General features: G+C 60.0%; 13 protein-coding genes across 13 annotated transcripts; 4 read left to right on the forward strand and 9 right to left on the reverse strand.

Moving 5' to 3' along the window:
• Window positions 1-313: 313 nt before the first annotated feature.
• On the reverse strand, window positions 314-1,319 carry HETIRDRAFT_441279 (uncharacterized protein; the record flags this gene model as incomplete). Its single annotated transcript, XM_009551196.1, has 4 exons — window positions 1,046-1,319; window positions 941-988; window positions 596-886; window positions 314-529 (listed from the first exon to the last, which is right to left on the reverse strand). Coding segments are annotated over exons 1-4 (630 nt in total), but the record flags the coding sequence as incomplete, so codon positions are not given.
• Window positions 1,320-1,785: 466 nt separating this feature from the next.
• On the reverse strand, window positions 1,786-3,567 carry HETIRDRAFT_156119 (uncharacterized protein; the record flags this gene model as incomplete). The annotated part of the gene is made up of 8 exons (XM_009551197.1): window positions 1,786-2,027; window positions 2,080-2,274; window positions 2,340-2,493; window positions 2,552-2,700; window positions 2,759-3,091; window positions 3,143-3,253; window positions 3,305-3,493; window positions 3,547-3,567. The coding sequence occupies 8 exons, from the start codon at window positions 3,565-3,567 to the stop codon at window positions 1,887-1,889; spliced, it is 1,293 nt and encodes a 430-aa protein (XP_009549492.1). The 3' UTR covers window positions 1,786-1,886.
• Window positions 3,568-3,632: 65 nt separating this feature from the next.
• On the forward strand, window positions 3,633-6,940 carry HETIRDRAFT_460134 (uncharacterized protein; the record flags this gene model as incomplete). The annotated part of the gene is made up of 5 exons (XM_009551198.1): window positions 3,633-3,896; window positions 3,947-4,031; window positions 4,394-4,599; window positions 4,655-4,878; window positions 4,933-6,940. 5 exons carry the CDS (start codon window positions 3,633-3,635, stop codon window positions 6,707-6,709), a joined length of 2,556 nt encoding a protein of 851 aa, XP_009549493.1. The 3' UTR covers window positions 6,710-6,940.
• Window positions 6,941-7,984: 1,044 nt separating this feature from the next.
• HETIRDRAFT_435671 (uncharacterized protein) lies at window positions 7,985-10,302 on the reverse strand. The gene is made up of 6 exons (XM_009551199.1): window positions 10,169-10,302; window positions 9,040-9,733; window positions 8,735-8,983; window positions 8,566-8,650; window positions 8,450-8,496; window positions 7,985-8,371 (listed from the first exon to the last, which is right to left on the reverse strand). The coding sequence occupies exons 2-6, from the start codon at window positions 9,592-9,594 to the stop codon at window positions 8,195-8,197; spliced, it is 1,113 nt and encodes a 370-aa protein (XP_009549494.1). The 5' UTR covers window positions 9,595-9,733; window positions 10,169-10,302; the 3' UTR covers window positions 7,985-8,194.
• On the reverse strand, window positions 10,196-12,581 carry HETIRDRAFT_453702 (uncharacterized protein; the record flags this gene model as incomplete). The annotated part of the gene is made up of 4 exons (XM_009551200.1): window positions 10,196-10,304; window positions 10,389-10,621; window positions 10,765-11,528; window positions 11,618-12,581. 4 exons carry the CDS (start codon window positions 12,579-12,581, stop codon window positions 10,196-10,198), a joined length of 2,070 nt encoding a protein of 689 aa, XP_009549495.1.
• Window positions 12,582-13,175: 594 nt separating this feature from the next.
• On the forward strand, window positions 13,176-13,661 carry HETIRDRAFT_104518 (uncharacterized protein; the record flags this gene model as incomplete). Its single annotated transcript, XM_009551201.1, has 2 exons — window positions 13,176-13,277; window positions 13,347-13,661. The coding sequence occupies 2 exons, from the start codon at window positions 13,176-13,178 to the stop codon at window positions 13,659-13,661; spliced, it is 417 nt and encodes a 138-aa protein (XP_009549496.1).
• A 340-nt stretch (window positions 13,662-14,001) lies between these two features.
• On the reverse strand, window positions 14,002-17,100 carry HETIRDRAFT_410995 (uncharacterized protein). The gene is made up of 4 exons (XM_009551202.1): window positions 16,992-17,100; window positions 16,837-16,930; window positions 16,251-16,764; window positions 14,002-16,187 (listed from the first exon to the last, which is right to left on the reverse strand). Exons 1-4 carry the CDS (start codon window positions 17,038-17,040, stop codon window positions 14,907-14,909), a joined length of 1,938 nt encoding a protein of 645 aa, XP_009549497.1. The 5' UTR covers window positions 17,041-17,100; the 3' UTR covers window positions 14,002-14,906.
• HETIRDRAFT_323901 (uncharacterized protein) lies at window positions 14,115-14,646 on the reverse strand (the record flags this gene model as incomplete). Its single annotated transcript, XM_009551203.1, has 3 exons — window positions 14,115-14,280; window positions 14,331-14,461; window positions 14,512-14,646. 3 exons carry the CDS (start codon window positions 14,644-14,646, stop codon window positions 14,115-14,117), a joined length of 432 nt encoding a protein of 143 aa, XP_009549498.1.
• Window positions 17,101-17,372: 272 nt separating the features above from the next.
• HETIRDRAFT_323725 (uncharacterized protein) lies at window positions 17,373-18,081 on the forward strand (the record flags this gene model as incomplete). The annotated part of the gene is made up of 2 exons (XM_009551204.1): window positions 17,373-17,618; window positions 17,683-18,081. The coding sequence occupies 2 exons, from the start codon at window positions 17,373-17,375 to the stop codon at window positions 18,079-18,081; spliced, it is 645 nt and encodes a 214-aa protein (XP_009549499.1).
• Window positions 18,082-18,654: 573 nt separating this feature from the next.
• HETIRDRAFT_104521 (hydrophobin-like protein) lies at window positions 18,655-19,096 on the reverse strand (the record flags this gene model as incomplete). The annotated part of the gene is made up of 3 exons (XM_009551205.1): window positions 18,655-18,690; window positions 18,750-18,893; window positions 18,962-19,096. The coding sequence occupies 3 exons, from the start codon at window positions 19,094-19,096 to the stop codon at window positions 18,655-18,657; spliced, it is 315 nt and encodes a 104-aa protein (XP_009549500.1).
• Window positions 19,097-20,465: 1,369 nt separating this feature from the next.
• Window positions 20,466-22,043, reverse strand: HETIRDRAFT_50464 (uncharacterized protein; the record flags this gene model as incomplete). Its single annotated transcript, XM_009550486.1, has 3 exons — window positions 20,466-20,798; window positions 20,878-21,860; window positions 21,923-22,043. Coding segments are annotated over 3 exons (1,437 nt in total), but the record flags the coding sequence as incomplete, so codon positions are not given.
• Window positions 22,044-23,105: 1,062 nt separating this feature from the next.
• Window positions 23,106-26,035, reverse strand: HETIRDRAFT_460138 (uncharacterized protein; the record flags this gene model as incomplete). Its single annotated transcript, XM_009551206.1, has 3 exons — window positions 23,106-25,480; window positions 25,727-25,840; window positions 25,882-26,035. 3 exons carry the CDS (start codon window positions 26,033-26,035, stop codon window positions 23,106-23,108), a joined length of 2,643 nt encoding a protein of 880 aa, XP_009549501.1.
• Window positions 26,036-26,483: 448 nt separating this feature from the next.
• Window positions 26,484-27,383, forward strand: HETIRDRAFT_242589 (uncharacterized protein; the record flags this gene model as incomplete). The annotated part of the gene is made up of 5 exons (XM_009551207.1): window positions 26,484-26,591; window positions 26,671-26,886; window positions 26,928-26,997; window positions 27,065-27,142; window positions 27,232-27,383. Coding segments are annotated over 5 exons (624 nt in total), but the record flags the coding sequence as incomplete, so codon positions are not given.
• Between the last annotated feature and the right edge of the window lie 553 nt (window positions 27,384-27,936).

Here is a 27,936-nt window from a genome sequence, read left to right on the forward strand (position 1 = left end):
CAGTCCGTGGGGTGGGGGTAACAAGTGTCCGTGCATCGACTACGAAGATAAAACATCCATGCACGGGACATCCTCCTGCCGTATCACGTCCAATCTCAAGATCTCAACATTCAGTCGATGCGGTTGAGGTACGCGCGGCGCATGCCCGACCTGAATATTGCGCATCGCCATGGTGAATTCCGGGATGTCGGGAGACGAAAATAGCAGATAGGGCTCACCTGCGCAAGTCGATCAACTTAGCGGCCTTGAGCGCTTTGACGACCTCCGCTGCGCCTGCAGCATCCGTGCTGTTAGCGGCAGAGTCGGCGGCCGCACCAGTAGCAACGGCGGCGGCGGCAGAGTCAGTCACAGCCGCAGTGGCGGCAGCGTCCGAGGCGGCGGCGGCAGCGGCAGAGTCAGTCGAGTTCGAACTGGAGGCGGCAGCAGTAGAGTTGCCTGCGGCAGCTGCCTTCGCAGCTGCAGCCGCCTTTTTCTTCGCAGCCTTCGCGGCCTTTGCAGCCTTGGCCTTAGCCTTCTTTGCGGCTGTAGCCTGTTAATGTTCGCCATCAGCCTCCTGATGGAAAAATATGGAAACAAACCGCTCTCGAACACTCACCGTAGCGTTACCAGTGGCAGCCGCGACGTCGGCGGTAACTGTCACCGTAACCGTAGCAGTAGCACCAGCAGCGGCGGCGGTGTCATTCGCGGATCCAGCGTCAACCGAAGTGGAGTTCGCCGCAGAGCTATCGACAGAAGTCGAGTTGGCTGCAGAGCTGTCGACAGAAGTCGAGTTGGCTGCAGAGCTGTCGACAGAAGTCGAGTTCGCCGCTGACGCGCTATCAACAGCAGTAGAGTTCGCCGCCGAGCTGTCGGCCGAGGCAGCGGTGCTGCTAGATTGAGCTGCGCTCTGGAAAGACAGGTAAGCACACATGCAGCACGGAGAGTTAGATATGAGTCTAACATTTTTACGAGCGAAACCGGCATATGCGACGGAGTCACCAGCACGACCCTATTTTATATATATCAGCATAACCTTCTACATGTGCAGGGAGGGGTAGATACTTGCCATGATGGTGGGGGCAGCGGCAGCAGAGCTGATGAAGGCAAGAGCAACGGGAACGAGGATCTGACGGAACAACATCTTGAAATGCGGGCGAGGGAGTGAAGACGGTGCTCAGGGAAGGGTAACAAAGAGGACGACTTCGAGTCGGAAAGAATGTGTGCGCGGCACGAAGAGGGAGGACGATTGTGTTAAGGAGCCGTATAGAGCTTCAGCGCGTCGATTCCTGACCGGCGCGGAGAGAAAGTTTGAAAAAAGGAAAGGTGAATGGAAAGGACTAACAACCAAAGCGAGCGAAGCTGGGGTTCCACCTACCACTCCCTCCCCTTTTATATACGGCCGGCCAGTTGTGTGCGAAAATATGTTTATGGCGACTTCGTTATGTAAACGCACTTCCAAACGCCTGCCCTGGATCTTAGTGGGTCTTTTAGACAAATCGAGACCGAATCTCCAGCAGATTCACCGCGAGAGATGAAAATAGAATGGAGGCAACTAGAGCCTCACAACCCGGCTCCGGTGCAAACAAGGGCCATGGATACGAGTGGATACGGGGCGTGGAGCGAACAAGTATGGGCTGTGAGTCGCCAAGCTGATGCCTGCATGCCTCTGCATGCGCGAGATGGCCGCTGCGGCGACGAGGGGACTTCGTTTTGCTTTGTTGGGTTCGAAACTTGATGCATGATCGCACCATACAAACTTGACTTTGATGCGTGAAGTAAGCCTCTGCATGCGCTAACGCGCTGACGCGATCATGATGCAGGTCATATACGAGAAGTAAAGGGCTACAATGTGTTGAAAATACACGTGAGAGGCTTACATCTGGTGAATGTTTCGAGCGGAACGCTTTCTATACTTCTTCAATCGTATCGTCTTCGTCGTCTTTCCCATGCTCTACGATTTCTTCAATCTGTCCTTCGTCCGCAGTCTCAGGGCCTTCAGCTTCATCACCATGAATCAGATTTACAAGTCTCTCGATGTGTTCGGATATCTACCGGCGCTCCATGAGTGTGTGTATTTCAAATGCTAAAAATAGCACTCGCCTTGTCGACCATTTCGTTCTCATGCAATGAGCGCACCACTTCGTAAACTCCGTTGCCCCTCAGATAGTCGCGCCCCCAACGCGTTGTACACAAAAGCAATAGCATCTCAACCAACATCAGACGGAGGGCTGGATCAGCCTCGCGTTTTTTCGTGGGCGGAAGGAATTGCAGTGCTGCGGGAAGGAGTTCCTGAATCTACGGTGCCCGTGTAAAGAACCCTCCCAGAAGCAGCGAACGACGTGTAACAGCGTGTAACACACCTCTAAGTCAAATTCCTCGGGTCCAGCAAGGGGTAATAATATGTATGGTAATGCTTCGATTCCTGGTGCCTTTTCGGGCGAAGGAGGAACAGATACAGATTCGGATTCGGGAAGCAGGATGGCTTGGTGTCCTTGCTTGTAAAATGTACAGTTTCTGATCGGAAGAACTTAACACGATTGGAATGATTAAAGCGAATTTTAGCGAAACGTACTTCAGCGTCGAAATAACACCCCCTCGACGGATAGTATCCTTGTGCTCCGTGAAGACGACAAGTTTCGATAAAGGATACTCCAAGGAGCCTCCAGGCGACAAGGCATCCGCTGATCGTGGTGTCAAGAAGAACATGCGACCACCTGACGTCTACAAAGAAGGTTGGATTTTTCAGACGATGTCCTTTCAGAAACAAGAGAAATCGTACCGTAGACAGATTGGCGAAGACGCTAGATAGGAAGTGTAGCTCGCCCTTCTGCCTTCGTTTTTCCTTTTCTACGATTAATTCTGCATTTGCACCGCGCACGAATGCATCAAGTAGTAAAGGTAGTGCGTCGACCCTTAGCTCGTCACCTGCGGGGTATGGAACAGGGGCTGCACAGGTTCCGGAGCGCGACTGGGTGGGATAGATAGAAACCGATGACGATTTGTCTGCGATAACCGAGATCTTCATAGACAACAGCGCAGCGCATGTTGAGGCTGACGTAGTCAGATTGGAGAGGAGCATCGCTGCAAGATCTGCCAAAGTTGCTTGGGGATTCTGGACAATTTCCATCAAACGATCTAATAACGGTCGGAACGAGCTACTCACAGCTAGGTATGAAACAACAAAGTTGAGGAAAGAAGGCTCTGAGAGAGAGGCGGCGAGGGTCGAAGAATCGGACAGGTTTACCAACGCGCGAAATGCGTCGTGCGCGACTGCCTATATTCAATTTTAACTTCCACATTTACGTTGGACGGTGTCGCAACATACCAGACTATCCCTGCATAAAAGTTTCAGATCTCGAATAACATCACTGTCTTTTGCTTTCTGTAGACCACCGGATTGCGATCCAGAGAAAAAGATTTTGCGATGGGGCGCATCCTTCGGTGTTTGGGTTAGTAAATTTGACAGAGCAATCTGCCGCACTTGGGGGTTTCGATCGTGAAGAAACGGGAGAAGCTGCACGCGATATTGAGAATGTTGGCTCGCAAGGGAGGCAAGGAGGAACTTGCCTCTCGCAGTTGGCCTTCCATGGCGAAGGCGAAGTTCTCACGGCTACATCGCCCGCTGATGAGCAGCGGGCTTGAGCTGACTAATCATGCTCTTGACGCGTTGCAGCGCGACTCGCAGCTCGAGCTGCTGCTCTGACCGACTCGACACGCTGCTCTACGACTCTCTAGCCTCTCTTACGTGCAACAGTGTCATCTCCGAGTCTGCCCCAATGACATATAATCTGACGCGCCATGCCTCAGACCTTCTTGACAAGTACGGGGACGCACCAGCCTCCCTTTCGATCCAATTATACCCCGACCACTGGACACTGAACTCTGGATCCAAGTTTCTGTACAATAGCCCGGCGGCTGTAAGCTTCTTGTACTGTTTGATATTGGACATCGCTCAGTGATCGTTTAGGCTCTCCTAGATGATATCAGAGCAAGCCGGATACCTGTAGATCTCCTTGAGCTATTCGATGCGGCCAAGGTCCCCTTCTATGAAGGTGCGTGCCCGCTCCCATTGCCGCAGATATCGTGTCTTGCTTGGGATTTGAGACCTGGTTTGCATCACAAGTATCTTTGATCCCGTCTGGCGACGTTCAGTGGCAAACCATGGTTCATTTGCGATCTACATTCGTGGCCTGATGCCTCAGGGGCATCCGTTCTATCTGCCAGCAAGGATCTACGCAGGCAATGGTAATGACGTTGAGTGCGACAATGTTGTTAGAAGTCTACCCTATATGCGCACTGTATGACCCCTTGGTTGTATGTCATGGACTTCGTGATCCGAGACTTCTGCAAAGGCTGTTCATAACTGCTCTCGCCATAGCCGAATGCTTTTCTCATGCTGACGGCTAATTACCAGGGTGTATGATAGTCGAGCTACAAGACTATACGAACAAGTCGAAAGACAAGAGAATTCCCGAGGAAGCTCGGCCACCTTATACACTCACACGCTGGGTGCTTCGTCCTAATCCCGAGAGCATCTGGGCCGACCTATGTCTATTGAACCAGAAGACAGGTAGCAAGTGGACGGACCACGATGCACTGGAAGTTGAAGCGCGTATATTAGTCAGTCCATCGTTCTCGGTTCGATCTGGGTTCCCCTGACATCACGTCGCCACAGCTCGCCACGTCAGGGCCCATCTGCCTCGACCCGGATCCTCACCTTGGCCGTATAGCGAACAGCATGTACAGGGTCTCAGCCCCCAGAACCCCTGTGCCTTTGCGACCGAGAAAGCGGAAAGCTGCGGCGTTGGGTCAAGGCGAGGCAGACGAATTAGCTTTGGCACGCAAAGCGAAGATTATGCAGTTCATGAACCCACAACAGAATCGCTCTGTGACTCCTTCGTACGTGATCCTTGTCTCTCGTCTGGATCATAAATTCACGAAATTCTGCCTCAGATACCGGGTACTGGATCTGATAGAACGGGTGAAGGCGGGGAAAAGTGGCACGAACGGCACAAGTAGGCAGCCATTAGATGTTAAACCTCCACCGGCCGCGCCAACACCTATACCTCAAGCTGTTCCCGCTCAGCCGCCACGGACGTCGGCCACCCCTGTCTCAGCTCAATCCTCTGCTCCCGATCCTCAGAAATTGAAGGCCCTCAAGAAGATTGAGTCGGGCGATCCAACCCCCACCAACGCCGGGACGCCTATGCCAATACCGACGCCGGCTCCTCTTCCTACACAACTCGCTCCCCACCTCATTCGACAGCTCCAACCATCACCGCGACCCACCTCACGCTCGCCACATCCTGCCGCTGCGAGTGGCTATATTGCGGCGTCATCGGAGCCCCCAAGGCCGATGGCGTCTCCAGCTCATCCTGCTGCCACTGCCTCGCCACACGTACATGCACTCCATCCTCCTCCACCCACACCGCAAGCACAGACACACAAACAGGCAACACAACCGCATCCACAACCGCATCCACAACCGCATCCACAACCGCATCCACAATCGCAGCCGCAGCTGCAGCCACCACAATCTAGGGCACGACCTCTGCAAGCATCTCAAGCTATGCCTCAGCCCCAGCCTCAGCCTCAGCCCTTGCCTCAGCCACAAACGCAGCCGCAGACGCAAACACTCATGCACCCTCACTCACAAACGCCGCAAGCTCAAACTCAGTCGCTACAGCCGCAACCACACCTTCAGCATCAACATCCGCAACCTCACCTTCCATCGCAATCGCATCCGCCATCCCGCCCACGCCTCACGCCTCAACCACAGCCGCCGCTTCAGCCACAACCACAATCACAACCACAACCACAACCACAACCACAACCACAACCACAACCACAACCACAACCACAACCACAACCACAGCCACAGCCACACCCGACGGCACAGCAGATCGCATACGCCCAAGCCCAACTTCCTACACAGCAAGCTTATCTCCAGGCGCTGGCAGCATTCAAACAGAACAATGGTGCGAAGACCATGACACCACAGCAGGCGCAACAAATGCAACAGTACTATCGAATGATACGCTATACTGCTAGCCAGCAACAAGTACCCCTAATGGCGCGCAGTCCTCTGGTCCAGGGTGCACAGCAGGTTACGCGAGGAGGGACGAGCAGTCCGATGGTCACCAACCAAGCCCAACCCATCGCCAACCGTTCTCCCATGCCCGGTCCTCAGCAGCAACACGTGCCACAACAACAACAACAGCAGCAGCAGCAGCATCACGCAGCGCAGCCGCAGCAACACACACCACAGCAGCAGCATCAACAACAACATCAGCAGCAGCATTCCCAGCACCCGAATGCCGCCCATGCCGCCCAAACGAATATGATGTTCTCCCAGTACAGTCCTGCTCATCTTCGAGCAATGCAACTCGCCCATCAGCAACAGCAGCAGCAACAGCAGCAGCAACAGCAGCAGCAACAGCCTGATCAGGCCCAGGCCCATGCTCAAGTGCAGGCTCAGGCTCAGGCTCAGGCTCAAGCTGCACAGGTCCAGGCGCAGATCATGGCTCAATATCCTATGTACGGTGTGGCTCAGATGCGAGTGCCACAAGGATACGCTGCATGGCCGGTGGGATACCCAAGGGGCGTGCCGACACAGCAGGGTCAGGTGCAGCAAGGTCAGGTCCCGCAGATGCCGATCAACGTCAATATGAACGGAAACAAGGCTGGCCAGGGAGGAGCTGGCGGAAGTGGAGGTATGCAGGGACGATGAGTGGTAATTATCTATGATCGTTTGTATTTACTATTTTCTTACTCCATGGGCTCGACGGCATTTGTTCGGTGTGTACTCGTACGTGTAAATGTAGTTCATTTCGGATGACTCAGTTTGCTAGAATTGTTTGGCTCGACATCTGATTCTGGCAATCGATATTTTGTTCGCTATTCGACTAGTTGTCTTACTCGCGTTGCGTATCAGTGGAAATGGGATGAAACTTGTTCTCCCAATTCGCTTGATTCCCGACACGCTATCATGTAAGGTTCCTTGCGAACAATATTACCTCTTAGACCATCACATCTGACCGTCGCGGATCATTCGTCATTTGACCACGCTCAGCCAACGACCTGCCGTTTGCGAATGTCAGACGGGATTCGCTGAAAATCCGAACGTTGACCGGATGGCTTCCTATGGCTTCTCGTTGGAACCATACAAAGATCATCCATGGCCAAGCAAACGGAACAGTCTAGCGAACCGACGAGGATCATTTGCACAGACAGCATCGCAAGCAGCATTGATATTGTTCGGGTGAGGTGGACACAAATGAGTGCTGAGTGCTGAGTATTTGGATGTGCACCGTGGACGAATCACGATTACTTATCGCTGGCACTCCATTACCGATGTCTTGGCGGCCGAAGGCTGACTCTGACGTTAAGCCATACGAAAGTCCATAGAAATGACCACCATATGTAACACACCGACTTCGTCGAGGCGCTGTGAGCATGACCTGCATGCGGGAGATTTAGGTCCACAAGAACCCAAGCTGCATCATGCGTTAGTCATAGGGATAAGGCCGCTGGAGAAGTACTGTAGGACGCATGGGCGTTGAACGTATGAACGTTGAGCAGGTGAGTCAAAACGTCAGGCCCTCAGGCCACAGGCATGAAGGAGGCTCGATCGTGACTAACCGTCTTTGATGCAATGTTGTCCGCGTCATCCGACCACCCCACAGCCCGTCTACTCCGTCGTCGGGATCCGTGCCGGTGCTGATATTGGAGTGTCTCCAAGCGGGAATACCGTGTGTCGCGTCGCTTGCCCGCGTAGCGGATAAAGGAATGATAAGACGCAAGGGAACAAACCTGGCAGGCCTGCTGGTCGCCCAGAACACGTTAGACCAGGAGCATGACTCAAGGCGGCTGTTCGTGAAACCGATGTGATCAATCGCAATCACCTCTGGGTCTGGAATAATGAGCGAAATTAAAAGACTATACAGTCCTGCAAGGCGGAACGCCCGATGAGGAAAGATGGCCATGATGAACCTAATAGGAATATAGCAGCCATATGCCAAAAATGTGTATCGTATTACAGCGAAGCTCACCGAATGCATACCGAAGAAGCACAGCGAATTGAAGACGAAAGGAAAGAGTATGATGGAATAGAAAAATGATCGTAGGATGGCGATTCAGAGACAGAGAAAGGAATGAATTGGATTGTGAAGTGTGGCCCAAGTTTAACCACAGCAAAGCGCCTGCTGGGATTCGATCACCCCCTCCCTCCACGATCGTCGACGTCGCGGAGATCCTGTGAGGTGTACGAGTCTTCGTCTTCCTCTCCGCTCGAGCCGAGACCTTCGTCCAATGGAACGCCGTCATTTGTACGACCGAGAAGAGAAATCCCGGCGCCTGACCGTCGCGCGGCATCTCGATTCCTCTTTTTGATCTATAGGAGCCAATACGACATAATGCGGTGAGACAGGAAACACGGCATGTTCCATGATTGAACGGAGGATTGACATACGAGTTTGGCATAGACAAGTCCACAGGCGTTACAGAGCGTGCGCGGGCCTTAATTGACAGCGAACGCGAGAATCAACGCCTGGATTCCGTGATATCATAGCGATTTGTATGGCTTACCAAGTGGCCCCTTTCGCCATTCGGGAGTCGACGTAGCATTGCACCCCAGACACGTTTGCCCTTCGGGTACAGGACCCTCAGACTTCTAGACAACGATGGCCCGAGTATGAGCACGTAAATGGAGGGTGTGCGCGGAAAGGGCGAGGTGTGATGGAATGACAAAACATGCCTGTCGCTTAGAAGGGTTCCCCTCGCTTTCCTCCCCAACCGCGCTCACATTACCGCCCGGTTTCGATTCAGGAACAGGCACGGTAGCCGGTGGTGGTCCAGTAGCAGTCCCTAGCATCTGTGAGCCAAACATCGCCGCCTGCATCATTCGCTGTATTGCATCGACAGACGATGGCCGGCCTTGCGCAGTCGAGCCATCGTTGGACAATGTGGTGGTAGTTTCAATTATAACGCGATAAGAATCTAATAGCTGCACATCGACGTGCGCTCAGAGGAAGGAAGCAGAGCAGAGCGACGACGACGCACTTTATGAAAGTCGAGTCCCGTAGAAGAAGGTGGCGTCTCTTGGCGCGTCGCGGTCTCCTTGTCCCGTTTGACGCGCTTAGCCTTATGCGGCGGCTCAGCCGAGGCTGGCGGGTCCGCGCCACGCTGGACTGCTGGACTGTGCTGCTGTTGGGATGGAATGAATGCGCGCTGTGGAGCAGCGGCGACGGGTATTGGAGCCACCTCGGGTCTTCCAGGACCATGCATGATAGGTTGTTCCTGAATGGACGGGTGAACGTATTGCTGGTACTGCGTCCACGCCTCGCCATTCCACTGAGGCTGGGGCTGGGTCTGCGGGACGGCGTAGGATGCGGAGCCATACGAGGGATGATAGGGGGTGGGCGAGGTGGTGTACGGGCCTTGTTGAGGCGGCGAATGGGACTGCGCGGACGCGGTTCGCGGCGGCCGTGCGGAATTTTGCGGAAACGGAGGTGGAGGCTGCGCGTCGTAGGATGTTGTAGCGTACGCTGGATAGTCGTAAGAGGCCATCGCAGGGGCTGGCTGATGCTGATATATATATCGTCCGTCTGACGACATCTGATTGTTTGGCGAGTCGGAGGCGCGATAGTAAGTCGAGTCGACTTGTCTGTCGGGGCCGCCCAACGCCTCGTTCAAGGATGAGTAAGAGGCTTGACGCGCTGGCGGCACGGCGGGATTTTGAGTATGGCGGGATGAGCTAGAGGACGCTGCGCCAGGAAAATATGAGCGGTCGTGGTATGAATGAGAAGACATGAGAGTAAGAGAACTGAATCAAGGCGGGCCAAGGGCATCATCCCTTTCACGCGTGACACTGACAGGACATGCTACGTGTAGAATGAAAGGATAAGAGAGAGCAGTAGCCTAGCGCAGTAAAATAGACATTGGGGAGGTGCGACGAGAAGTGACCCAAAGAAACGGTTCAAAAGACTACTTTCGTTAACCGAGATGGGTCGCTCCCAGGGTCGCTCAGAACGCCCGATGCCAACGCCATTGTCAAACAAGGAATGGTAGAAAACGAATAGAACGAGCTGCCTGATCTGACCTACAAACGGTGAAAATCAGGAGAAAGGAGATATGATTCTTACTTTTCTGATTTTCCTGGATTGATATCGGGTCGTGGCACGTTACTAACCGGGATCATACACTGATATCTGCAATGTCAACCGTAGTTAAACTTTTGCAAATACTCAAGGGGCCAGACGCCGAGCTCCTTGGGTTGAGAGCTGTTGGAGGTGTCCCGGATCGTGTCGGTGGACGGGGATTGAGATCTGTAAACTACTTTGTGTCAGTTAAGCAATGCGTTGAGCTATTTGAAGCCAGAGACCACCCTAGAACTGCTTACCCGTGCTTACCTCCCGATGCTCCTGACGGAACCTAGTCGGACTTGGTGTTCCTGACTTTTCGGGTAGCTGACCCCCGAGCGGCTCGTGAAATATATAGCCTTTTCGGGAATCGTTCGCGCGCCATCCCCCTTTTCGTCGCTATCTAGCCATATCTGGATAGATTCTATCGTAAATCCCCATTCCGGGGGATCCGAATCGGACGTCTTCGTCGCTCTCCGTCCGCATTCCAAGCACCCGTCTCGCTGACGACCTCCCGTCAGTGCAATGTAATAATTAGGATGGCGAAGTTCCGAGGTCTGCATACTAGAGGCTAACTAAACAATTGTATGGCTATGACTACCCAAGCGCTGTGCGTATCATGAAAAAGAGAGTTCTATCTACCCACCCCGTGCGCATGATCCCCACCTCTATCTCCTTCCTTCTGCCTCTCCCCCTTGGATCTAGACTGCTTCGGCGCAGCAGCGGGAGCGGTCAGCTCCGGCTCATATTCCGTGTCCGCTTCGTCTTTTGGTGCCTTGTCCAATGCGGCACTGTTTCCACTGGCCGCGGCCGCCGCACGCTCCCGTGCCCTTCGTCGCCGCTTTAGGATCTTCTTGCGATCCTTCAACGCACGCCGATACGCGTGCTCGTCCCCATAGAATAGCTGATACTCACAGAACGGACAGATCCATTCGTCCGCGGGATCCACCAGCGACGACAGCGGCGTGCGCGCGCGGTCGTCCTTACGCCGCGAGGGGATCTGGGCAGACAAGAAGCGGAGAGGCAGCGGGCTGATGTAGTTCTGCGTGTTGGCCTGGGTCTGGGCAGCGTTGATCTGTCCTTGGTTTGGGAGGCGGGAAGGCACGTAGTTGCGCAGGTGGTGGGGGTTGGACGCGTTCGCGAGCGCCGATCGCTTCTTTTTCTTCCCTCGAGATTTGGTGACGCCAAGCATCGGATCCGGCGCCAGGTCCGCAGCCTGATTGGCCGACGGGCCTGTGCGAGCTTTCTGCCGTGCGTGATCAAGCTGCTTCGAAGGTGTATCCTCCGACGCGGAGGTGGCGGGAGGCTGCGCTGCCTCGGCGGTTTTGGCGGCCTGCCGGGCCAGCTCGACCTCGAAGCGGGCGTGAAGCACCGCGACCTCCTCCCGGGTGGCGACCAGCCGCTCCGAAGCTGAAATAGAAGCGGGGCGTGAAAGAAAAAGTGAAATTGCCAGAGATTCAGATCTGAAGCCGTAGATGTCGAGCGTACGATACACTCACTCGTGCTGTGGCAGACGAACGTGAAGTCGACCGCCGGGAGAGTAGGTTCGTACGAGAACGGCGTGTTCTGGATGAGCATGCGGCGCGCGGTGCGCGGTGCTCGTCTCCGTACGCGAGGCCTGCGATCCGCGTCTTTGCAGTCAGCGCCGCGCGTGCTCGCGTGCGCATTGGATGCGGCGGCGGCGAGGAGCGGGTAATGCGCTGACAGCGCTTGGTCTAGAGCGAGCGTGTCGCCATGAGACAGCGCGCCGAGCACGGCGGCCAACTGCCGCTTCCTACTCTTCAGCATCTCCTTATGCTGCAGCCCCACGAGCGTCGCCGGCAGCATCCGCCCCCGCCTCCGCAGCGCCCCGCCGCCCACGGGTGACGGTGCCCGCAGCATATCCATCGCCTCGTCGTCCTGCCGCGTGCCCACAAAGATCGCTCTGTCCGCCGGCTCCTCCTCCCCGCCCAACCGCCCGTCGACCGAGTCGAGTTCGCCCCGCGAGCCAGACTGATTCGCTGGCACCTTCCTCTTCTTTGTGTTCCCCGGCTGCGGCAGATGGTCGACGTAGTCGCCCTCCTCCTGCTCGCCCAAGTCCCACCCGCGTGTGCCGAACGCCAGGCCAAAGTCGATGGCGGGCGATGCCCCGCCGCGGTCGAAAAGCGCCGAGTCGGGCTGCCCGAAGTCCTGCACGCCGCCGACGATCGGCATGTAGTAGGACTGGAGCGCCATCTGCGCAGAGAGCTCCTCGGCGTGTGCGATTAGCTCCTCCGCCGTCGCATCCGGCCCTGGTGGAGTCGGCAGGATCGAGGGCAGCAAGCCGCCGGTGAGCGGGTGGGACGCCGCGCTCGGTGCGTCGACGGACGTGCGTCTACGCTTGGGCAATGGTTTGACTCTCCTGAGGGATGGAAATTCGGGAACATCGAAGATAGGCGATGGGGGCTGATACATAATGTGTGGCGGGGTTTCCTCGCTGTCCATGACGGGAACCAGTAACGACAGAGTCGATGTGCGATGCGATGCGATCGAAAGGAATTAATGGAGATCTAGGAAATGTCAAGGCTGATCTGATTCGTCTCGCAGCTATTTCGTGTTATTTTTCCTCTGAACCTACGCTCGCTGGTGGAGTGTAGTATGTGCCACGCAAGAGAGAAGGGGGGAGTCTGCATGCCGGCAGGGACTTTATTCAGCTGTAGCCGACAGTGCGAATTATTCATGCTTTCACACAACCAACACAACTCTATCACATTCTATTTCTGCCTACGTGGCCCAATCCCACTGTCGACGAGAACACAGAGCCCTGCGCTCTTGAAGGGCTGCTATCGGAATGCAGTATCCTCCGGCGGACGCAGGCGACGCAGGATATCCCAATTAACATTTATTGTGCGCTCACTGCATGGTGCATTCATATCTTCCAAATCCGCCAGAGGTGGGCTTCTAACGTACGTTCCCTCCGTTCGAAGCCCGCTGACGACATGATCCAGGATTCCCTGCTGATTCCTGTTGATTTCCATTCAGTTGCGTATCAATAGCTGCGGAACCTCCCGTGCGATCCCGGTGAGCCATCGTCGCTGAATGACGGGCGACGCAGAACACCCTTCATCGAGCCATGCAACGCCGACGCTGCTACAGCGTCGCAGAGACTCGCCGCGGCCTCCGACCGAACGAGCATCTCTAGTGATTCTGCATCAGCGCGACCCGGATTGACCCTCTCTCTATCCTTGCATCACGGCCTCATGCGGTCAGGTACGTTTCCCTCCTTCCTTTCCCCGTCCCTCGACGCTCGCGGTCCCACCTCCTCTTTCGCCTTTCTCCCCTTTTACCACGCACGCGCCATCAGCCCAGCACTGTCACCCGTCAACGTTCGACGCCTCCATCTTCACCCTCGTCTTCGCCCCCTCTGATCCCGTCCCCCTGATCGTCAACTCGCCTGTCCATCTCCATCCATTCATCTGTTTATCGGCCTTGTTCCCTGTATGGCCGTCCGCTCCTCCCCCCGGTCCTCATGGCCCCATCGGCCCCATCGTCTCATGGTTCATCCGCATCCGTTCCCCTACTTGACAAGCTTTGAACGGCTTCGAACATGGTCATCGGAATTCAGGGCTGCGATCATCGCCTCATGATGCATGATCTCCCATGATCAGGCATGACTTACTTTTACCGATCAAGCACTCGTCTCAGAATCGTCTCTCAGCGCTCCGCTGATTCTCTGTACGAGAGGCTTTGGCGCATGTTCATTGGCGAGGCATGATCTGGTGGTGACGTCCGTATCTTTGTACTATACGGTGCTTATCACCCAACGTACGGCTTTGCTCACAAATAGACGGTTCTGACTGCAATGCAATGACGGTCAGAAACACTAGCTTGCTCTAGCCCGCCAATCATGTCATCGCGCCGCATTGTCTACGCGAACGTTCATTAAACTTGCGCCCACAAGCATGTTTAGAAGCGACATATACAATAGTCAGGAGACCAGAATATCCAGGCCTCCGGGGGGAGGGACAGAGACAGGTACTAAAAAAGATAGACTAATAGGGGAACCACGCCGGAAAAAAGGAGTACAAGATAATGCGATGCTCTAACGTTAACAATCAGATTGTATGTATGTCTCGTAATGCTGGCCGGGAATGTTGTGCTGTATGGCATGCCGAAATGCATGCTGCGTGGGTGGTGGTGGTGACTGTGTGGGAATGTGTCATCATGAAAAAAATAAACGAACGAACGCGTAACCGTGAACCGACCGACCATCGACGCGCCAATAAACCTACAAGCAGTAAGTAGCAGGGTGAGGGTGTGGGTGTTGGGAGAAGAGGGGTATGCATTACGACAGTTATCAATCGTACCACCCATCCGTTCGATCTCTATAAATCAGCAAAAACGCTGGTGCGTGCCAGGCAATGAATCCACAAACAAGGAGAGGGCGTAAATGATGGATGATGGGGAGCCATGAGAGGGGAGGGGGAGGGGGCACGCGGAGGGATATGATGATATGGAGACACAAACAGAAGCGGGAAGCGAAGCGAATAAAATAGGGCCATAAAGTCATTCATGCCAGACAAGAGAGCGACGAGACAAAACATGTGTAGTCGTGAGAGCAGCGCAAGTGGGAGGGAGAGAAATCAAAAATGACAGAAAGATGGATGCGAGCCGTCCTTGCAGAAACTGATGCGATGTTTGGATTATTGGAGGGTCATAGCGACGACGCGCATCTGTGAGACGAATATGGGAAGCATAGGAAGGGGGTAGGCATAAAAGTGAAGGGCATGTGCGAGATGGAAGGCAAAGGATTGGACGAACCCTGGTGATTTACCACCAGGACTGCGCTCCTCCGCCACCGGCGCTGTATCCGCCACCGTATCCACCACCACTGCCACCACCATTGCCGCCGTACGAGGGAGCACCTCCGTAGCTGGGCCCCCTGGCACCATGAGACCCTCCACCGGCGGGGCGATAATCTCTCGCTGCTCCACCACGGCTTCTGCCTCCACCGCGTCCACCACGTCCACGGAAACCGCTGCCACCACCGCCAAAGGCCGACTCGTGAGCGACGGTCTCAAGCCACGGGGGAATGTCCTGGTTCGCTTCACGAAGCAACTCGACGAGGTCGCGAACGATGTTCTTGTTGCCACGGTTGAAGAAGGCAGTAGACACACCAGTGTTACCCGCACGGCCGGTACGACCGATACGGTGCACGTAGTCGTCGATGTCGCTGGGTAAGTCGTAGTTGACGACATGCATGACGTTGGGAATATCGAGACCACGGGCGGCAACAGCGGTCGCAACCATGATGGGCGTCCGGCCTTGACGGAAGGTCTGCAGAGCCATCTCACGCTCACGCTGCGTGCGGTCGCCGTGGATGGAAGTGGCAGCGAACGAGTTGGACAAAAGGAAGTCCGAGAGCATGTCGGCCATGCGCTTCGTCTCGACGAAGATGAGGGTGAGGCCAGTGCTCTGCACCGCGAGGATGTCGAGAAGGACTGAGCGCTTGTCGCTGTCCTCCACATATTCGATCTTTTGCGTGATGTTCTCGGACGTCGAGCCAACACGACCGACAGAGAGGAAGATATAGTCCTTCAAGAAGTCCTTGGCAAGCATCTGGATATCGCGAGGGAAAGTGGCGGAGAACATGAGAGTCTGGCGGTCATGAATGCCGGGCATATCCTCTTCCTGGACGATACGACGGATCTGAGGTTCGAAACCCATGTCAAGCATGCGATCAGCCTCATCGAGGACAAGGTAGCGAATATTCGCGAGACTGATGCGGCCACGTTCGATGAGATCAACCAGGCGACCGGGTGTAGCGCTCAAGAGATCACAGCCACGCTCTATAGTGCGGAGTTGGCTGTTTATGTCGGCGCCACCGTAGACGACGGCAGGACGGACCCAAGAGCGATAAGCAAACTTGCGAGCTTCTTCATGGATCTGATTTACAAGCTCGCGGGTTGGAGCGAGAATTAGGGCAGTGGGGTACGCTTTGCGCGTGCGCGAGAACGACTGTTGGCTCTCGACCGGTGGAGGCCGAGGGCCGTTGGCGAAAGACGCTGAGAGGATCGGGAACAAGAACCCTCCGGTCTTTCCAGAACCGGTCTGTGGAGCAAACGAATGAGATGACGAACAAAGGAACAGGTAAGCAAAAAAAAAAATACACACCTGCGCGCATGCCATCAAATCTCTGCCTCCTGCGACAATAGGGATCGAATACTTTTGGACGGGAGTCGGGGAGGTGTAACGAGCGTAACCAATGTTCTCCAAGAGAACAGGGTCCAACGGAGGACTAGTGAAAACGTTCACGGGTTCCGGTACGCCCGCGCCGGTAGCCTCGACGGGAATATCATCGTACTTCTCAAAATTGATACCGGTATGCTGCTTTGAGGGATCAGCGGCGTCGCCGTAAAGCTCCTTTTCAAGCCTGTTGTTACGACCACCGACGACGTGGACACCATCCCTCCATACGCCGTAGCCGAAGGATTCGCGGGGACCACTGTCTACTCGGGGAGCGCCGCCATGAGGGATACTGGCGGAGGGAGGACGTTCGGACCAGCTGTCAACACGACGAGCGCCCCCGGGGGAGCTGAAGCCACTGGCAGATCTATCTCCAAATCCTCTACCGCTGATGCCGCCGCGGGCGGGAGGGGTCGAGGTACGCAAGTCGTTCCAGCCGTTCCTGAAGACAAAGAGGCACGGAGACTGACAATCAGCGAAAAAGGAACGCACAAAGGGCCATGAAGAGGCCTACCCGGTGGTAGTGATAGGGGATGAGGCAGCCCGCTGCGAGCTTCGTAAATGAGGAGGCACGTACGCAGACTTTGTGCCGTTGATACCGAGAGAAGCTGACAGCACGCAGGATAAGCACGGCGGAACGACGACGGCGATGGCGGACGCTGTACTAACCGAATTGATTCTCGAGACCAGAAGAGCCGTTTACAATTCCATTTGTCATATTAGAGAGGGAACGGGTTGTTTTGAAGGGGGAGGGACTGTGTCTATGCGGGGGATGGTGGGTCGGGGTGAAGTGATGGTCGACCCTCCATTCGAAAAATTAAGCCATTCACCCTCCGCTGACAAACTCTCCCACGATCAGTCCTCACCTGCCCAATCCGGAAGTCCCGTTTACATACGACAGCACACGACGTGGCCGACGCGTCCTCCAACACGTCTTTGCCAGCGACCACCATGTCCGCACCGTCACCGACGACGACGACGACGACAGCGCCCGCGCAGCAGCAACCGCAGCAGCAGCAGCAGCCGATGGCTCCTCAGCCAGACCCTGCCATGCAGGCTCTCATAGAGGCAGACTTTCAACCCGTCGACATCGAGCTCGGCCCTCCGAACAACGCGACCGCCCTCTGCAAACCCCACTCGCTCGAGAAATGCACAGACTGCGACGTCGATTTTTTCCTCCTCAACCGCATCTCCAAATTCCTCGTCTCAAATCCAAACTTGCGCTGCCCGCCCCCGGCGCAGGTCCTCAACCAAGCGCTCTCGGGCGCCATCAACGGCACGAAGGAAGAGGGAAACGTGCGTCGCCCTGTAGCCTCAGAAATGCTCGGCTAGTGAGGCTGACCGCCTCGCGCCTCCACAGACGTTCTTCCGCACGCGCCAGCACGAAAAAGCCATCGGCCGTTACACTCAAGCCGCCAACTATGCGACCCAGCGCGCGCCCTGGGAGGCTCAGGGCGTCATGCGCGAAGAGCTCTCCACCGTCCTCTCCAACCGCTCAGCCGCCTACTTCGAGGCCGGCGACTTCATCAGCGCGCTCACCGACGCTGACGTCGTCATCCAGCTCAAGAAGCCCTGGTCCAAGGGCCACTTCCGCAAGGCCAAGGCTCTGATCGGGCTCAACCGTATCAGGGAGGCGCGCGAGGCCATCGAACTCGGGCTTCAGTTCGAGCCGCAGAATCCAGTACGCAATTTCTCATCACCTACCAAATACGTTTTGCTCACGATCCGACCTATAGGAGATGATTGGGGTCCTAAATGACATCGACCGCGTCCTGCAGATTTCAGCCAAGAGCGACCACGGCGCATCGCCATCGGGGAAACCACCACAGCAGGCTGTCACGGCATGATGCGCCGTCATGAATACCCCGCGTTCTGATTACGGAAGGACTGTAGTGATTTTATTATCTTATTGACGCTTTCGCCCCATTCGTCGACCTCTGTATCTCTAGGGCACGCTTCGATAGCAGCAATCGCATGTTTCTCGTGTCGTCATTGGCGACTACTGCTTCTCCTTAGAACGTTGTGACCCGTCGCGCTTCGTGAACGTCTGTAACCTATTTCGCAATGCAAAGCCCAGGGATTTGCTCCCAGCACATGTGTGCAGGTGCCCCGTCAGACTCTTCGCCTTGACATCCACGCAGACTGTCTGATTGACGTCCATTCGGGACGTCGAATATTGAAAGGAATAGGCCGGTCTTCCTTCTCACCCCCTCCTGCTCACATCCACTCAAATCAAGGCGTCATGCACATACTATAATCGGCAGCGTCCCTTCAACACGTCTAAGAACCCGCAAGAAGCACACGATACGCCCGCTCCCTCCACCGCCGCATCTCAAACGCGCGCGCACCCCAACGCGACCATCCCGCTCTGCACGAACCAGACCGATGAGCGCACCACGCAGAGCACGAGCAACGCAGACGACTCACGAAGCCGTTGTTCGTGCAGCACGCGGCCGTGTACTCGCAGCTCGGGCCGCCGGGGACCATCGCGTCGCACGCGACCCCGACCGCCGCGCCCGACGCGTCGAGCCCGATCGCCTTGAGCACCGCGCCGACGCGCGTGTCGTTCGGCTGCATCGCGCGCGCGCGCGCATCCGTCAAGCGTCAGGCCAGGCGAGCGTGAAGAGGGGGACACGCACAGAGTAAACGTTCGCGCAGCACTGCGCCTCGCCCACGTCGCAGGAGAAGGACCCCTGCGCCGTAGCGGCGGACGACGCGCGCGCGAGGGCACAGGCGCTCACGAGGAGGCCCACGATCCGCAAGAGCTTGGACATCGTCGCTCGGTGACACTCGACTCGAGATCAAACAGAGCGCGGGGGCAAAAGAAAACTGGATGCCTGGATGCGGACGAGGACTTGCGGCCTCGCCCGTCGCAGTTTATATACCGCAGGATGTGCGTCCCCAAGGCGCGCCTGCATCCCTGAGCCTGCGCCCCATGGACAACGCGGCCGTCGCTCGCGACCGTCAGAGCTTCTGCGCTCATCTCGTCCGGGCGGGCATCCGCCGCGCTTCTAGCGCCAGACGAATCGGCTGCCCTCCCTTGAGGGGCGGCTGGCGTGCACGCAGCGTGAATATATATATATATATATCGCCTGCGGGCCAGTCGGGGCTGGAAGAAGCATTGAGGATACATCGAGCGGAAAAGAACCACGGCATGTCGAGCGCATCGATGATTATATCTCTTTTTGTAGTCCCAGGCTGCATGCCGTCCTACGTCGCTGCTTCGTTATATGAACTCTTACACGTATAGGTTTGACGCCGTCGAGCTCATCTAGGCACTTTCACCCTCCCTGCCGACGATGAATTCCCTGCGCAACAACCATGTAAAATAGACCCGCTACACATGCGCGAGCACGACTAGTACATCTACAGTATACTAAAAAAAACCGAGGGCGGCGCCCATAAGGACTAATACAACAATACCCACTACACGACACGACACGACACGACAGCACAACAAGGACTCAAAAAAAAAAACCTGCCCGAACGAATACCGAAAAAACGGCCGCCTCACCTCCCAATCCCGATCCCCAACCGATCCAGAATCTCCCCCGCCTCGACGCACTCCTCCGGCTCCCTAAACACCCTCAGCACGACATGCCGCGGCATCTCCGCCCGCGCCTTCCACACGCGCACCTGCAGCGCATACCGCCGCTTGTCCACCTCGCTCATCGACGCCCGCCCGGCCCCCGCGCCCGCGCCAGCGCCAGCCAGCGAGTCCGCCGGCGACGACGGCCCGTACCCCGCGTACCCCGCCGGCTCCGCGTAGTACCGCGGCGGCAACGGCAACGGCGGCGGCGGCGGCGTACTCGAGCGCGAGCTCGACGCGGACGGCGTCTGCGCGAACGGGGGCGGCGTGCGCGGCGGGAGCGGCCGCGACGAGAAGTAGTCGCCCGAGAACGACCGCCCGTTCCCGCCCCCGCCCCCGCTCCCTATCCCTATCCCGATCGGCGGCGGCGGCGCGAGCTCCGTCGGCGACGTCGGTAGCGACTCGGAGTGCCGCGGCGCGCCCCACCCGCCCCACCCGCCGCCGCCACTAGCGCTACTGCTCGCACTATAACTCCCCGTACTAGTGCGCCCGACCGCGCCCGGCGCGCCCATCGCGAGCGCCTGCGCCACCGCGCCCGGCTCGCGCGCGGCCTCGCCCGTCGGGTCCTGGATGCCGACCTCGCCCCCGCCGTACGGCGTCACGTCGCGAATGAACACCGCGAGCACCTGCGCGGGGCGCTCGCGCGCGAGCGCGGCGTAGAGCTCGAGGTCCTGCTCGCCCGCGTCGCCGACGAGGAGGAAGCGCGCGCGCGGGAAGCTCGCGAGGACGTCGAGCACGCCCGCGCGCTTGCGCGTCGCGGGCGCGGAGAGGAGCCCCGTGAAGAGCGTGCGGGTGCCGTAGGACCGCAGGCGGATGGAGCCTGGCGGGAGGCGCGCGAGCTGGAAGAACTCGGTGATGACGGGGAGCAGCTCGAACGGGCCGTTGGACTGCGCGGGGCGCGGGGCGCGGGCGCGGGCGCGAGCGTCAGCGCGCGAGCACACAAAACGGGAGGAGGGGGGTGCTCACGACGTAGTGGAAGCGCACGCCGCGGGCCCACATGGCGCCGTACCAGTCGCCCATGCCGCGAATCAAGCTCTCGTGCAAATCGCGCACGAACACGTTGTAGAACACCGCGCGCGCGCCGCTCGCGACGTGCGACAGCTTGCACGTGTCGTCGATGTCCGAGATGACGCGCACGGGCGAGTGCGTGAGCGGCACGACCGCCTCCGCCGCCGCGCTCGGCGCCGCGGGCGGCGACGGCGTGCGGGAGGCGGGCGCGCCCGCTAGGGTCGACGTCGCGGTCGGCGTCGTCGGCTGCGTCGTCGGCGCGGGGAGCAGCTCCGCGCGGAGCACAAAGTCGTGCTCGCGCGTCGGGTCGCCGAACGCGACGTGCACGCCCATCGGGTGCGTGCAGAGATCCTCCCACGGGATCGTGAGCCTGATCTGGAACGCGCCGTCCGCGCTCGTCGTCGCGCTACCCGCCACAATCGCCGCGTGCCCCCCGGCGCGCCCGTCGTCGGAGCTCGCGTCGTCGCCGGCGGCGGCAGCGGCCGCGGCCAGGGGGTGCACCGCGACGCGGACGGTGCGCGCGGAGAGGGCGGCGGCCCAGAACGGGGCGAGGCGGGACTCGAGGTTCGCGTGCAGACGCTGAAGCTCGTTCTGCAGGCTAGACGGGGGCGCGGACGCGGACGCGGCCGTAGCCGGAGGCGGGGGGCTCCCGGGGAGCGGCGGGAGGTCGGGGAAGGCGGGCGGGAAGGAGCCTGTGGAGGAGGGCACGAGCGAGGTCTGCGAGGTGCTCGCGAGGGTGGCGGACGAGCCGTTGCGCGAGCGCGAGCTCGAGCTGTGGAGCGTGCGGAGCTCGAGCTCTGGGGTCATTTCGTCCGGCCGGGGGGGCAGCTCCATCGATGCGAGGAGTTCTTCTGTTGATTTGGAGAGAGACATCCTGGAGAGATTTTCGTGGCTCGAGCTTGGGCTTGGGGGCCCGGCAAATTTAGGGAGCGCGGCAAAGGCTGCGGCGCGATAAGTGTGAGCAAGATGATGCGCATCGGAGAGCACGCGCGCGCGACTGTACTTTTTGCGAGCTTGAGGACCGTCTTCTGCGAGCGGGTGAGGAGCCCGGGCGCACGGTGCTTGACGGCGTACCCGGACACAAAAATGTCGACGTCGTACGGAGCGCCTATGGTGCGTGGCGGCGGTGGTCAGCGACGCGCGGTGCGGGTTCGGGAAGGAGCGAGGCGAGAATAGACACTCGTTCGCGAACGGGCGAAGCAGCAGCGGTGTCCCAGGAGGAAGGAGGGCCCGGCTTGCCTTTGCGCACTGGCTATTATTAGGCGCCGAAGCGCATCAGGGTCTGAGAGGGCGTCTGGGCCACCGCAATAGGCAGCATCGGACGAGCAGGGACGAGGCCACGCGCGGGGGGTGACGCCAAGCCGCGTCCCTGACCCCGCCCCAACGGGTGGCCGCCAGAAGGGAGACGCAGAAGAGACGAACGACGGGCAGCCGGTGGCGCACGCACCTTGTTGCGCGTCCTGCGGTCGGGCGTGGTAGCGCCTAGCGGCCCAACCAGGGAACAAAATGACCTTCTCCGCGCTCGGGCTCGGGCCCGCGGCGTCCTCGCCCGCGGCGCCCCTCGCGATCTTCTGGCCCGCCCACTGCTTCCACGTCTGGCGGCGGGCGGCGGCGTCGGGGGGCTCTGCGGCACGTGGGCCTCCGAGGTTGAGGGCGGCGCGCGGGGTGCGGTCGCGCTGGGCGAGGTAGTCCTTGAAGGACGAGAGGCGGGACGAGGAGGCGGAGGCGAGGGACTTCCAGTATGGGGCGCGCATGTCGTTGGCCATGGGGCTCTGGGCGGTCGTGGGCGCGTGTGCGTGTGCGTGAGGGTGTGGAGGTGGAGGTGTGCGGTGGTGGTGGTGGGTGCGTGGAGGGTGTGGGCAGGACGGAGCGGGGTTGCATCCGCCTCGGAGAGAGATATAGTGGGGGGCGATAGGCGGCAAGGGCGCCGGGTGGGATAGCAGGGAAGTGGCGCCGGACGCGGGCGGACGCTGCTGCGTGGACCGTCGAGCGTTGGCCGTGTCTGTATGACGACAGTCGCAGGGCAACCCCGTCCTCAGCGCTAATACTGTGCGTGGATTACGACACAAACACTATCAATAATCGGTCACACAAACGATCGTCGACGAACACGTCCTGGTCAATCGAGTGTCCGACAAACATCGTCGGTCGGCGGAGCACGCGTCCCCGCGACAAACTACACACGCTCAGTCCACCCGATAATCGTAAACGTCCACACCGTCCATGAACCCGCGCGGCCCGTACGGCCTCCGCGCGCGCCCACCACCACCGCCATAACCCGCACCCGCAGCGCCCGCCACCCGCGCGCGATAAAACAACGACGTGTTCGTCCGCCCCGACACCGGCACCGGCGCCGCCGCGTACCTTATCGCCCTCGACTCGTCCACCCCGTCCACCTCGTCCTCCCCATCCGGCGACACCTCCAGATCCATCTCCCAGAACGGCAGACAGTCGTCCGGGAGATGCCCCGCGAACCGCGCCCCGCTCCCATCCGCCGCGGCGGCCGCGGCGACCGCCTTCGCGAGGAGCACGCCCACCGACGGCGAGTCGGGCGAACGCCCCCCGTCCTCCCCACCGCCCGCCGCCCCGCCCGCCGCGTACTCCAGCGTCATCTCCGTCAGGCGCGCCTCCGCCTCCGGCGCGCTGCCCGCGCGCGCCGCGTCGGTTTTGGTCGCGGGCTCTGATGGCTGGCGGTAGTAGACGCCGCCGAGGTCCGCGACGAGCGTCTCGATCGAGCCCTCCGAGTCTTCGTCCGAGTCTTCGTCCGGCGCAATGTCCTCCGCTGCGCCGTGCGCGCCCTCCGCGTCCTCCTCGACGGCCCACTCGTCCTGTTCTTGAACGACCCACTCTTCCTCTTCCTGTTCTTGTTCTTGTTCCTGTTCCTGTTCCTCCTCCTCTTCTTCTTCATCGATAGTAGGCAAATCCATCGCCAGCGCCTCCCGCACCCCAAACGCACTCCCCTCCTCCTCCACCACCTCGTCCTCCATCTCCCCCTCCACCTCGTCCCCAAACTCCCCACCCCCACCAAGCAACCCAACCACCACCCTCAACTCCCCCTCCACCTCCTCCACCCTCTCCGCCAACCCCACACACCTAGCCCTCAACCCCTCCGCCTCCGCCTCCGCCTCCCCCCTCTCCCGCCTCGCCGCCCGCGCCTCCGCCTCAGCCCTCCACACCCTCCCCGCAGCCCCCACCGCCGCGCGCTCCGCCCCCTCCAGCCTCCCCCGCACCTCCCCAAGCGCAGCCTCCACCTCCCCCGCCCGCTCCAACGCCTCGCCCATCTCCCCCACCCGCGCCTCCGCCGCCGCCGCCCGCGCCTCCGCCGCATCGAGCGCCCGCAGCCGCAGCCCCTGCGCCGCGACGCGCTCGTGGAGCTCGCCCAGCAGCGCGTCCTTGCACGCCAGCAGCTCCTCGTACCCGTCTTCGACCGCGCTCGCGCACGCGCGCGTCTCGGCGAGCAGCGCGGCGAGGAGCGCTTGGTGCGCTTCGAGCTCGGCCGCGCGCGTTTGGGAGGCGGCGGTGGCGGCTTCGAGGGCGAGGCAGCGGGCTTCGAGGGCGTGCGTGGGCGAGGGGGAGGCGGGGTCGGGGTCGGGGTCGGTCTCGGGGTCGGTCTGGACGCCCGCGTCTGCGCGCGCACACGAGGGTGTATCTGCCTCGCTCACTTCCTCCCGGTCGTCGTGCGTCTGCACACCCTGGTCCACGCCCACCCACGCGACCGCCTCACCCTCCCCGCCATCGCCCGCCTCGCCCTCGCCCGCGGCGCTCAGCTCCTTGATGACCTTCTCCAACTCGCAAACAATAAACGCCACCGGGACGTCCGCGCACCCCTCCCCCTCCCCCTCTCCTTCACCCTCCCCCTCCCCCTCTCCTCCCTCTCCTTCACCCTCACCTCCCATTTCACCCTCGACCTCCCCACGCGCCCCGCCCCGCCCGCGCGCCCGCTCGGCCCCCAGCTCCTCCGCCAGCGCATCGCGCGCGCCCCGCGCCTCGAGCACCTCGAGCACCATGCACTCGTGCGCGCGCTGCCCCGCGGCGCGCGCGTCCTGCTCCGCGGCCAGCGCGCGGCAGAGGCGGCGGAGCTTTGCGCGGAGGAGGGCGGTGCGGGGGGTGGTGTGGTGGTGGATGGTGGTGCGGGTGCGGGTGCGGGTGCGGGTGCGGGTGCGGGTGCGGGCGGTTTTGCGTCGTTGCGGGGGCGCGGGGCGCCTTTGTGTGGGGGTGGTGGGGATAGCGTTCGGTGATTCAGCCGCGGGTGCGGGGGCGGGTTCTTTGGCGGCCAGATGATGTCGCGCGTGCGTATGTATATGCTGCAGACGCGGCTGTACGTGAAGATGTGCACGCGGATGCGAATTTGGGTGCGGATGGACGGGGCGGGGCGCTTGCTCGGGGCCAGCACGAGCGGGGTCCGGGGGGGGCATGCCCAGCAGGCGGCGGGGGGCGTCCCACAGGAGGGCGCGGAGGGCGAGCACGGCTGCTAGGGGACCTGCGGAGCGGGCGAGGGCGACGAGGGCGGCGATGGCGAGGGAGAGTGCGGCGATGGCGATGATGGCGGTGAGGAGGCGTTCTCGGGCGCGGGTAAGCAGGCGGGCGGGACGTACAGTTCACGACGAGAAAAGCGATGAGTACCGCGAGTGGGTGGGTGGAAACGGAGCGAGAGTCAGAGTCAGAGCCAGAGTCAGAGCGAGGGTGGGAGTGCGAGTAGGAATGGGAGTAAGAGTTGGAGGAAGAGGGGTGCCGATGCGCAGGGAGAGGGGCGAGGGAAGCCTCGTGTGGGCCGCCTGGGGCCATGCATGCATATCAGACAGGGCACGTGGGCAGGGAAGGAGGGAGGGAGAGAGGGAGGGAGGGCGCTGCTTGCGCGCGCCGCCGCGGTCTCTCCCAATATTATAAGGACCCGACGTCGAGGGCCACCGGTCGGTCGCCCCTGCACAATCATGAATCACGACGCGTGGCGAGCGAGCCGACACAGAGCATCGCCGCGCGAAGCTTGGAGGCCGTCGTGCGCGGGGGCGAGGCGAATAGGCAAAGGCGAGGCGGCGAGTTCTGTTGGGGGGATGTCAGAGATGCTCAGAGGGGGGAGGAGCGGCGGGTGCTCCCCGCGACGTGTGCTCGATACCATTCATGAACAGAAGACGCGGATGTGTCCCCGCGCGCGCGTGCTTCCATCCAACGACGAGGAGGACGAGGAGGACAACAAAGACGCGTGCCAAGGGGGTGGTGACATATTCGAGCGACGAGCGCGGCGGCGACGGCGACGTTCGCGGCGGGTGCTGGGTCGAGTCTGAGACGATGGAGCGACGCCCAACCCGCGAGTTACGTAACCCCTCTACCCAGCCATGCTCCTTCCGAGGCCGCCGTCGGGACGCGCCCTCCTCGCCTCCCTCTCCCGCTCCCTCTCCCGCTCCCCCGCCTCCCCCGCCGCCTCCTCCAAGCGTCCACCCATGCCCGACCCACCCGCACCCCCTTCGCAGCCGTCGCAGCAGCCATCGCAGCCGCCGCCGTCTCACCAGAAAGGCAAACCCAAAAGCAAGCTACGCGGCCTCCCAAAGGACGCCCCGGAAGTCCGCCTCTCCAAGACGCTCTCCTGGCTCCTGCGCCACGGCGCGCAGTCCGAGAAGCTCCCCATGCGCGCGGACGGCTTCGTCCGCGTGCAAGACCTCGTGAGTGCCCCCGCCGTCTCTTCCGTGCCCCCCAGCGACGCCCCCTCGCGACTCCTACTCCGTACCGACGCGCGCACGCACGCACGCACGCTAGCTCGCGACCCCGAAGCTCGCCGCACAGCTCGACTGGCCCGCACTCCAGCGCATCGTCGCCGCCGACACCAAGCAGCGCTACACCCTCCTCTCCGAGCCCCCCTCCGACGCCGCCGCCTCCGCAGACGCGATCTGGTGGATCAAAGCGAACCAGGGGCACTCCATCAAGGCACGTCCCGCCCCCATCCCCACCCCCACCACCAGTCCCCGCATGTCCGTACTCACCCCGCCCCACAGGCCGTCCAGCTCGTCCTCAAGCCAATAACGTCCCCCACAGACGTGCCCATGGCCGTGCACGGCACAACCCGCAAAGCCTGGCAATCCATCTGTACGTGCCCCGCCCCACCCCGCACGGCGCCGATCCGCTGACCCGCCCCGTGTTGGTTCGAACACAGCGCGCCAGGGCCTCTCCAGGATGTCCCGCAACCACATCCACCTCGCCCAAGGCATCCCAGGCGACGGCATCATAAGCGGTACGCACGCCCCCCCCCCTCCCTCTCCCAGTCCCCCTCCCCCCCTCCCCCTCTGAACCTCCCCCCACCCCCGCACGCACACGAAAAAGGCATGCGCGCCTCCGCCCAAATCCTCATCCACATCGACCTCCCAAAAGCCCTCGCGGCCGGCATCCCCTTCTCCCTCTCCGACAACGGCGTCGTCCTCTCCGCGGGCGACGCGCGCGGCTTCTTGCACCCCGCTTTCTTCAGCCGCGTCGAGGACCGCGAGGGGCGTCCGGTACCCGGGTGGGCACCGCCGACGTCTCTGCTCGAGGGGGACGCTGACGCTGACGCGGCGGTGGAGGATACACCGGAGGCCGCGACGGCGTGACGCACGGACTGCACATCGCGCGCGCTGCGCGTCTCGCCAGGAGGCCGTACACGCACCCGCGCCCGCACACCTTGTTCCACGAAACTCCTCTTTCAGTTCTACTGTACGGGCGAACGTCATCACGAAGGTGTTATTACATCCCGACCTACAGGACTACAGAAAAACAGCGCGCAGCGTCCACGGGCGACGACGGCGCCCGTACAAATACACATACGAATACAAATACGCATATGCATACTGATTCACACATAACACATGTATTTCCCCCCCCCCAAGAAGGCGGCAGAGTGAATCCAGAAGTCGGTGATGGACGAAGCCGATCGATAGCGTCGAAAGAGTCGATAGCGGTGAGAGCGTCGAAAGCAGTGAAAGCGGCGAATGCAACAAGAACACAGAACAGACGAGCTAGAGACGGAGCCGGAGCCGGAGACAGAGGGAGAGC

The sequence above is a fragment of the Heterobasidion irregulare genome (assembly GCF_000320585.1).
Source record: "Heterobasidion irregulare TC 32-1 unplaced genomic scaffold scaffold_08, whole genome shotgun sequence".
Classification (NCBI taxonomy): Eukaryota; Fungi; Basidiomycota; class Agaricomycetes; order Russulales; family Bondarzewiaceae; genus Heterobasidion; species Heterobasidion irregulare.

Excerpts from the sequence above, each read along its gene's own strand:
- HETIRDRAFT_435671 (XM_009551199.1), bottom strand. The coding sequence starts at position 9,594 with ATGTCGTCAGACGGACGATATATATATCAGCATCAGCCAGCCCCTGCG. Across the intron at positions 8,984-9,039 it reads CGGGACTCGACTTTCATAAA|CTATTAGATTCTTATCGCGT; the intron begins GTGCGTCGTCGT and ends GTCGATGTGCAG. Across the intron at positions 8,372-8,449 it reads GACTTGTCTATGCCAAACTC|ATCAAAAAGAGGAATCGAGA; the intron begins GTATGTCAATCC and ends TGGCTCCTATAG.
- HETIRDRAFT_410995 (XM_009551202.1), bottom strand. The coding sequence starts at position 17,040 with ATGACAAATGGAATTGTAAACGGCTCTTCTGGTCTCGAGAATCAATTC. Across the intron at positions 16,931-16,991 it reads TGGTCTCGAGAATCAATTCG|CTTCTCTCGGTATCAACGGC; the intron begins GTTAGTACAGCG and ends GCGTGCTGTCAG. Across the intron at positions 16,188-16,250 it reads ATTTGATGGCATGCGCGCAG|ACCGGTTCTGGAAAGACCGG; the intron begins GTGTGTATTTTT and ends TTTGCTCCACAG.